Source organism: Protomyctophum parallelum (genome assembly GCF_964188405.1).
Source record: "Protomyctophum parallelum genome assembly, chromosome: 8".
NCBI classification, from domain to species: domain Eukaryota; kingdom Metazoa; phylum Chordata; class Actinopteri; order Myctophiformes; family Myctophidae; genus Protomyctophum; species Protomyctophum parallelum.
This window is the reverse complement of record NC_139703.1, coordinates 23,028,318-23,038,074: the sequence shown is the minus strand read 5'-3', so window position 1 is coordinate 23,038,074 and position 9,757 is coordinate 23,028,318. Positions and strand designations below refer to the sequence as shown.

Sequence of the window (9,757 nt, the reverse complement as noted above, 5' to 3'; positions counted from 1 at the left end):
CTCACTTCAGACGGGTCTGAAGTGAGTGGGCCCCTCCAATGCATGGCTTTTGAAGATTACATCATATGGCAGCCAAGTCTATGGGATTTTGAATGTTTGTTTAGAATATGTAAATCGTTTGCCAGCCAGGAGTTTGAGAATATTACAATGTTTGTTAGAGCACTTAGGACGTAAATTGTTTGCCAGCCAATTCTATGGACTTTAATGTTTATTTAGGGCACTAAATGTGACTTAGATGTCATGTGGCCGATATAAATACAGTGGGCGACCCCTCACTTCATTACTTTAGTTAATGTCCTGTGACTGACTGCTCCTATGACTCATAACAGATATTAGAGCTATTTGGTCTCTGGAACCAATACTCTGAATGCAATTCAATTAAAGCCATGGATTCTCTAAATATAGTTCCCTGACCATCTGCATCAGACTTAATCACTTCCTGTACTACTGGATGTGATGTTGTCACACAGCAACACAAAGCATTGTTTACTGTATATAGACCGTGAAGCTTCGGTCACTTGACGCTGCGCTGCTCACTTCACTCGTGCTGATATGAGCCCTGACCTTAGATACTCTAAGGCCCTGACAGGCAGTCACCTGACCACAGTGACTCATCCGTACTGGCAAGGATTAAACAGAGAGACTAGCCCCAACACTGATGATTGTCACTGATGATTTCCACACATGCAAAATGAGGCATGTGTGGTCCTGGAACCCACAAAGGTAATCCGGGAAGACAGCTGGTGTTTATTAATAGACCACCAACTGTAGGCCCACCAACAGTAAGGGGGGGGGGGGTGTAAACTGTATGATACACTCATCATGTGGAATACTATTACTGTATCCCTCCTATTGTATTCTGAATAGAATAGCATAGCTCTCCATTCTGGTGGAGCGTGGAGGTGATATCTGATTATGCTGCCTAAATGTGTATACAGTAAAGCCTAAAAAGCTGACAGAATACGCTCATCACTTGTCGGGTGCTGCTGGGGTTAAGACATTCTCAGGAAGAAATACCAGTCCTGCACGGACACATGCTCCAATACATTTTTATGACAGCTTCGTCAGGTCCTGACAAAGAGCGCAGGCTTGAAATATGTCAGTAAAAAATAGTGCGGCATGTGACTGTTCTGGATCTATTCTTCTTCCCATTCTAAATCTGTCAGACATATCCGATGACACAAGTTTGAATTGCCTCGCTGAAATACCCTGGTGTGTTGTTGTGTTGTTTTGAACACCAAAGCCCTTATACTAGAGATAGATAAAGCAATGGATGAGATGGAATTTGCCTCACTAAGCACTCTTAGGCAACAACTATGTGGGGCACATGCCTATCACTCTTCCATTCAGACAAACCTTTATAAAGTTCCGTATTGTTATTCACACAGAAAAGAATACAAAGAACTTCCTATCCTATCCTAATTAACTAACATTCGGTTGAGAGGGTTATGGCTCCAATGCACCAAAGGAGACATGGTTGTACACAGTACACTCTCTCAAAGAGCAACAGTAGGGGTTGGCAAATACAGGAAGTGGGGTGGCATGGGGATGGGGAGAGAGTAAATAAATTGGGGAAAACTGAAATCAGTTAACAAGTAATACAAGGTATTACAATTAAAGGTAGGGTACGTGGTTTTATTTTCTTTTTAATAAGTATTAAATAGTTCTCAGCTGTGTTCAGTAACACAATTAAGGATCCCCATCCTTCCAGCTCTTGATTAAACATAAAATCGGATTAAACAAGTGAAATTGGAAGTGAAGACACAAATAAGTGAGCAGACAAAATTGGAACTGTAACACTATCACAATATAGTGATAACATTATTATTTATTATTATTATTATTATTATTATTATTATTATTATTATTATTATTATTATTATTATTATTATTATTATTATTATTATTATTATTAATAATTTATTTTAAGGGCTAGGCCTTTAAGTGCCTTAAAATGAATCAGCACAATCTTAAAATTAGCCACTACGGGAAGATATATATTATCTTCTCCTGTGTTTTGTATTGGCTATAATAAGGCAACACATTTTGCAGCTACAATTTTGATTGTTGCTTAGAATGTGTTAAATCATCATATTCCATGTACAAATAAATAAAAACCTGCAACTAAAAATCTGATCCGGTATAATCATGAGGTAGGCTAACAAATGTCACAAACGTGGCCCTCAAAGGGCTCATGGGGCCCAAATGGGCACCATATGCAGTGTTATTGCCCAATTATAGCACTTGGTTGACCCTTTGTCATTGTAAATGTGCTCTTTCGTTTAAATAAAGTTTGAGTTGAGTTGAGTCCTGACTCCTCCTGACTCCTTGTTGGATAAGGGCCAAGTGATTACTAAATTATAGTGTAATTGTGTAAAATTGTGCCATTTATGTCAAATTACATAATAAATAATCCTACCTTGCCTTATAAGGTGACCTACATTTCTGAAAGTTATGTTCGGCTGCATAATTTTCCTGCATTGTTAATGTTAAACCTGTTCTAAATGCCTCTAGTCATTCATGTCTGAACACCTCTCTCTAGGGAGATAAAGTGGGCATGCGGACTTTGCGGAGGCGGAGCCTGAAATAGTAAATTCCTTTTCGCATCCTTAAATGTAATAGTGTTTACGTCTGGGCAAACCTAGTAGTTTTATGCGCATTAATTACAAATACACCTCCAAACATGACGACATTATAATGTTGTTGTGACAACAAACTTGAACAAAGGCATGTCCAGAGTGAGAGTAGACAATGGACTGGCCGTGGGTCGGTGACAGTTCGTCACCCAAAGTGAATGCTGTCATTTTCTCGTTGAGTAAAACTGATCCTGGATATGTTCCGGTATTAAATACCCATTTATGGGGGGTTGGGACCACGTACGGACGTTTTTTGAGCCAATCAATGGCCAGCGTGGAAATGAAAGGTGTACCTTATTGGCTGGATCAGCTCAGCCGTCCAGACATGGGTTAAACCCCGCCTCTCCACACTTGAAAGTGAATGGAAATTTCCACCGCTTGTCCTCTTCTTACTTATTTGAGTGCCGGGTCGGAGAAGTGGCATTTCATCAACCAACCAACTACACGTAACACCGTACACGAGATAATAAACGAACCACTTAACTGCAAGAAACATCTGTTTTAGGTGAGTAACAAATGCTCGATTATTGTATTGACTAGAATCACTAGATAGATGAGAGTCTTTCTTTCGTATCGCCAAGCTAGCGCCCATGTCAGAAATGGGTATTCCCGCCGGGTGTACTGATGTCCAGAACCAAAACTGTTTACTGTTTCGTGTTCCTTTCTGATATTTGATTGTGTACGAACAGGCCGGGGCAACTATACGTTACATACTTTCATAGACACTGCATGACAACAGTGAACAACGCTCTCCAAGATAACAGAAGTGTGTGCGGGGGAGGGGCGATGGTTGTGGAACACATTTGTGTTTCATTTATTGTTTCATCAAGTAACATTAATACTTAAAGTAAGTTTACATTCAACCCATCGTTGGATTCTTCCCCCCTCCTGCTTTACCTGACAATGCCCTCAACCTCGCCCATTCTTTTGACGTGAAGTGTAATTTGACTGAATGACCATTTTTGGAGTAACGGAATGTGTGTCACGACACGCCCACCGAGTGTCATGTTACTAGTCTGTGTGTATTAGATTAGACAAAGCCGCTAATGTTTGCGTGGGGTGGATAGGCTTAGTGTGTAACCTGTCTCCTCGCATCAATGTTATCAGATGTGTGTCAGTGTGTTTGGCTGCCTGTGAACTCATACAATGATCCCCTTTTAGGATTCTGTTCATTCAAGTCCACTTGGAATCTACTACTTCTTCCACATCTTCCACGTTATCTTTCTATTGTACACTTTCCTAAAAGTCAACATGCCTCAACAGCAGATCAGGTAAATATTTCCGTTCATCATTCACTGTAATTTTTCATATATATATTTAATTTAACCCGTAAACCACAGTCCACTTTTGGTTATGTCATTGTAGACGAAAACAAACTAAAATAGCAGATCTAAGCTCACAACACCTCGATTCGTGTGCGCTTGTATGTCTAAAATAGGTATAGTCTAAATAGGGCCTACGTTTTATCTAATTTAATAATGTATCTTTGTGGTATGGTGTTTATATTCGCATATAACGCATTTGCTTTTCCTCTCACAGCCTGCCAGCCAAACTCATTAATGGGGGTATTGCTGGTATTGTTGGGGTTACATGCGTGTTCCCCATTGACCTGGCAAAGACGAGGTTACAGAACCAGAGACCAGGGCAGCAGGTCTACAAAAACATGTGAGTTTTCTTCTGTAATGTTGTCATTGGTATTCGGTACGTGATGATGTATGTATGATGCTGCTTTAAGGTTTGACACATACATGGTCATTTGAAATTGAAATATGTGTCACTGTGACACGTTTCAAAGTTCATTTTAAACGCATGGTCAACTATGTCAACTATCCCATTATTGTGTACCATTCCTGACCAGTGAGTAGCCTAATCCTTTGGAATGTGCAGTGCCAGTGAGAGTGGAAATGTACCACAACATTAACCCTTTGAGCAGAGCAGCCATCTTTTTTTTCTGTAGGGGAAATTGATTATTATTTTCATATCTGGGGTTTTTGTGATCTACACTTAACACATGGAAATGCAAGTATGTGTCTCTCTCTCTGTCTCTACATCTATATATTATTTATGAATCTACTCATTTTTCTTTTGTAAAGGGTGGACTGCCTCATCAAGACGGTTCGATCTGAAGGCTATTTTGGAATGTATAGAGGTAAGACTAAAACTTACCTAAAACATTTGGCTCTGTTGTCTGCCATAAAAATAACGATAATCCTATAATTGTCTGGTATGATTTTGGGATGATACCTAGATTTGGAATCTAATGTTTCTATATTTCAGTGCATGGCTTACTTATAATAATACTTACTTAATAATAATGATAATAATTGGTGTACAGAATGTAGGCAAATGATGTAGGTAAGACAGTCTCATATAAACCAGATTTGCAATTTTGTCCCCTAGAAGATTGTTTTAAACTGTTATGTAGCATTTATGCAGTCGGTAGAAATTGGAATGCATTAACTGCTTAGTACTTTAATGTAATAGGAAAAACTAGGTTTGCGGTTTGTTTGCATCTGTGCTTTTCATATTACAGACTTGGGTCCCCCTGGGATATTGAAGGCTAGCCGATAAGGCGCAGCCACGCTGGAGGCAAAGCTTTTAAATGGTTCTTACAATACTGCTCTATTTAAACCTAGGCACAGTTACTGTTTTGTTTTTTTGATTTCCTTATTTTTTCTGTATTTTGACTCCTTAACTAGATTAACACATCTTTTACTCTTTCACTCCGTTTTGGCTATCCCTCAACTTTCTGTCCATAGTCTGTCATGAAATCCTCATGTCTTGACCATAGATTGAGCTCCCACAGCTTGCATACTCTTGCAGATGCACTGTTATAATTATTATGTGTTATGAAAATGCCACATGCTACAGCACATGGCTTTAATCTGATCCAAGTTTATTCAAAGTCTGAGAGGGCGGAATGTCTGGTCCTTTTTTGAGACACGTGGATTCAGCCAATCCTTTTACTAACCTCTCCCAATTCATTTTCATGTAGCACTCGTCTCTAAATCTTTGTTCATAACCTCGTCTCTAAATCTTTGTTCTTGACTTGTAGATCCCATTTATATTCCATTCTCATAAAGTCCTTCATGTATCGTGCTAAGAAAACATAATTCTGGTCTTTTCTTTCTGAGCTTCTGCATCCCCCCATAAATGATTCATAGTTTATTTTTCATTGACCGTGATACTTATGCTCGTCTCTCACCCCTGTCATTGAAATTATTTATTTTAATTAATCCCCCTCCATTAATCATCACCATGTCTGATAATACTGAGTTCTGCATTTGTTATTGTATTTGATTATTCCTCTTTTGATTACATTCAAATGATGGGATGATAATGGTGGGGAATGCTTTCTGGTGATGTTGTGACATGTCATGTTGATAAGCTGGTCTGTAAACACATCACTTAGCAGTATTCTTTTCATTCTCAGGTGCTGCTGTAAATCTGACCCTGGTCACCCCAGAGAAGGCAATCAAGCTAGCGGCCAATGACTTTTTCCGCCAACACTTAAACAAAGATGGGTAAGCGATGTGGTTTGCCCCTTGAAAATCACAATGCCTCAAATCCCATGACTTGAATTATCTAAGCTGTCTGTCTGTCTGTCTGTCTGCTTCCTTCAGGAAAGGGTTGACTGTGTTCAAAGAGATGCTTGCAGGTTGTGGTGCAGGCATGTGCCAAGTTGTCATTACAACGCCTATGGAAATGCTCAAGATACAGCTGCAGGATGCAGGCAGACTAGGTGAGCAAACGGGAACAACCATCCTCTTGAGACTGTCCACTTTGTAGTACTGTATTTCATCATTAATGTGTAACACTTCTTCTGTACAGTGGCACAGCAGAGAGTGCCAGTTGTGATGTCCCCCACGAAGCTGGTGGCCACCAACACGATGCTCAGCCGATCTTACAACGTGGTGCCAGCCCCCCGGGCAGTGTCTGCAATTGCGATTGCCAGGGAGCTGTTTCAAACCCAGGGCATCCAGGGGCTCTACAAAGGCCTGGGAGCCACTATCTTGAGGTAGGCTCGCACTGATTGTCTTTCAACTAACAACTTTGATCTTTGCGAAGACTTTGCGATTTGAAATGGGAAACAAATTCTCATTGGTTTAAAAAAATATTATAATATGTCTCTCTTTTTCTTATAGAGATGTTCCCTTCTCAATGGTCTACTTCCCCCTGTTTGCCAACCTGAATCTCCTGGGTAAACCCAGTATAGACGAGTCCTCACCCTTCTACTGGGCCTTCCTCTCTGGCTGTGTGGCTGGATCTACTGCTGCAATTGCTGTTAACCCTGTTGATGGTGAGTTTCACCATGCATTCACAATTTTGTGTCTATTCTATAAAGCAGAATCAGTTATACATCAGTTATTGTTGGCTGTTACTAATGTAGTTCCACCTCCCCCCAGTGGTGAAAACCAGACTGCAGTCTATGAACAAAGCAGCAAATGAGGAGACCTACAACAGTGTTGCAGATTGTGTGAGGTAAGACAAACAGGACCATCCTTGCCCTGTTAGCTGATGTTCTGTTGTTACAGTCATTGTAATGTCTCCCTTATGTGTGCCTGCCCACAGAAAGATCATGCGGAGTGAGGGACCATCTGCCTTCATGAAAGGCGCGGGTTGCCGGGCACTGGTCATCGCACCACTGTTTGGCATCGCACAGGTCATGTACTTTGTTGGCGTTGGAGAATATATCCTGGACAATTATTCTCCCATGAGGGTGCTATCGCCGTAAGCACTTACAGTCAACCACACCTACAGTAGCAGTAGCTAGCTGGCTATGCACAGGACCCACTTCTGATCGAAGTACATCAGTTACTGGCAGCTACCATCAGTAAAGGACCATCTCTGTATCCACAGATTAAAATAAGAAAAGCCTGCTCTTATTTGTCAGTTGACTGTCAGTGTTAAAGGGAAGGGAGTTTTTTTAAACTTCCTGTATGGTCAACTGACTGTGTTGCACTTCCATACCTTCTATGTGCTGTGACCAATTTTGGCCTTTTGAAGCCACCAGCCTTATTGGACTAGGAGTTGAGGGCTGCAGTATTTTCTTTTTGATGCTAGCCGCAGTCCTTTATCTCTCTCCCTCTGTGAGGGAGTGGAGATTGGAATTACTTAAGCTAAGTGACAAGATGAGAAAAAAAATGTTATAAAATATTATATATTTTTTTCCCTTTTTTCTTTTTGGAATATGTAAGATACACTTGCATGGTTGATACATTAGTGTGATTTTATTTTCTCTGAATTTAATTGCAACCTCGAGTCTTTGAGTGAAAAGTACTGTACTTACAGTTTGGAGAAAAAATAGGTTCTTTGAGTGAGTGAAAAGTACCATACTTACAGTTTGGAGAAAAATGGGGCCTAACCTTTTCCTCATAAGAAATGTGACTGACACTCGAGTCATGGACCACATGGTTCACGAAACCATGACAACCTGTTATGTACTTGTTATGAGCTTGATCCTGCAGTAGTTTTTATTAAACTATCAACAGCCTTTTTCTGTTATTGAACCAAATACATGAGCTGTATTTATGCACCGTATGATACTTGTGTGCGTGTTTGTCCTCATGACTTTAGAGCTTACCTTAAGTTGAGAGGGTAACAAAATAAACTTGAAGCATATTTTCCACTGTTTGATAGCAGGTAGACCCTGACTCTGAAGTCAACCAACCTTTTGGTGTATGCCTTAACTTACCTCATGGCCAAAATGAGCACTCGCCTATACATTGTGCATTTGGAACTGTTACCATATTTTCTGTGTTATTTTTGTGTATTCTGTTTCATTTTTGTATGCAACTATATTAAACTTATCCTGAAAGCAGCACCTGTGTCAATGAGGTTTTTTACAACCAGATCGATATCTTGGCACATGTAACGATTATAGCCCAATGAATAAAAAGTAACTTGATGGTATTAAAGGTAAAAGAAAAAAAATGCAGGTGTGTTCAAATCAGCTATTTGTTATTTCAAAGTTGACTGGGCTCTGCTCTGGGGGTGGTACTGTTCTGGTTTAGAAAGTACATTTCAAAATTAATACATTACTTTTATATAGCCACTGTCACAAAAGTTGAAATATGGAGGTACAACGTTTCTGCCTGACGGGCGGCTATTCAGTTTTGGTTTTATGACATGCCTCCCCCTTCATGTTTCTTGTTCAAATGGTAACGTAAACTTTTCTACCTTCTGGAAAATGTATGAAAAATTCTGAATTAACCCTTCATATTTGAAAAGAGCCCTTAGTGAAAAGCAACTCAAGAGTACTTTGTGTAACTATAAACCATCATGTTTATGCAATAATCTGAAGAATGGTAGAACCATGTTACCCGTGTTATGTAACTGATAAGTTCACATTGTTCAACTTGGAATTTAACACCTTCCTTTCTGTCAACATGACCTGGAAAAATGCTGATGATGCATTAATGTACTGAAGACACCCACCCTACCTCTACCTTGGAAAGAAAAGCAAACTTTGAGACTGTTGAAATAACACAGACCGGTTTGTGCACAATTACACATTTGTTTTGTTTTATTTTTGTTTACAGTATGTTATGAGCCTACATCAACTACATTATGCTACAATTCACATCTTATTGGCACACCAACACAAAATGTACATCCACAACAATTCACAAAATTCAAACTAGATAGATCACTGTTATTGTTCACATATATGCACCAGAAGAGCTTGAGTATCACATCTAAAAAAAAAACAACACAACAAGTTCATTAACATTTAGACCAGTTTGGACATACAGAATGGCAGTTTGTCATCAGACTTCCACTAACCCTTTGGGAAGATAACATCAAGCTTGTGCTTTTAAGTTGAAATACTTCTAGAACGACCAGGCAGGCCAAGCACAGATGTATACACGTTGTAAAGGCTACGAATAGATTACCGCAGTGGTTTTCAAACCGTGCCCAAGGCACACCAATGGGCAACTCAAAATCTCAAGGCACACCTGTATTCGTAGTGAAAATAGACAATCTACAAGTTCACAACACGTCACATCTTTGATTGTGAGCTTGTTATCTGCTATTTTTGCTATTTTTCTTTTTTTAAATGTGAAAAATACAAAGTTTGAAATGTTTGTGTATAATGAATGACATGCCCAAAAATTGGG

General features: G+C 39.6%; 1 protein-coding gene across 1 annotated transcript; it reads left to right on the top strand.

The window, feature by feature from the left end:
- The first annotated feature begins 2,993 nt into the window (after window positions 1-2,993).
- Window positions 2,994-8,457, top strand: slc25a55a (solute carrier family 25 member 55a). The gene is made up of 10 exons (XM_083771759.1): window positions 2,994-3,141; window positions 3,798-3,907; window positions 4,176-4,301; window positions 4,730-4,785; window positions 6,070-6,160; window positions 6,260-6,378; window positions 6,468-6,654; window positions 6,782-6,936; window positions 7,043-7,118; window positions 7,209-8,457. Exons 2-10 carry the CDS (start codon window positions 3,888-3,890, stop codon window positions 7,369-7,371), a joined length of 993 nt encoding a protein of 330 aa, XP_083627885.1. The 5' UTR covers window positions 2,994-3,141; window positions 3,798-3,887; the 3' UTR covers window positions 7,372-8,457.
- Window positions 8,458-9,757: the final 1,300 nt, after the last annotated feature.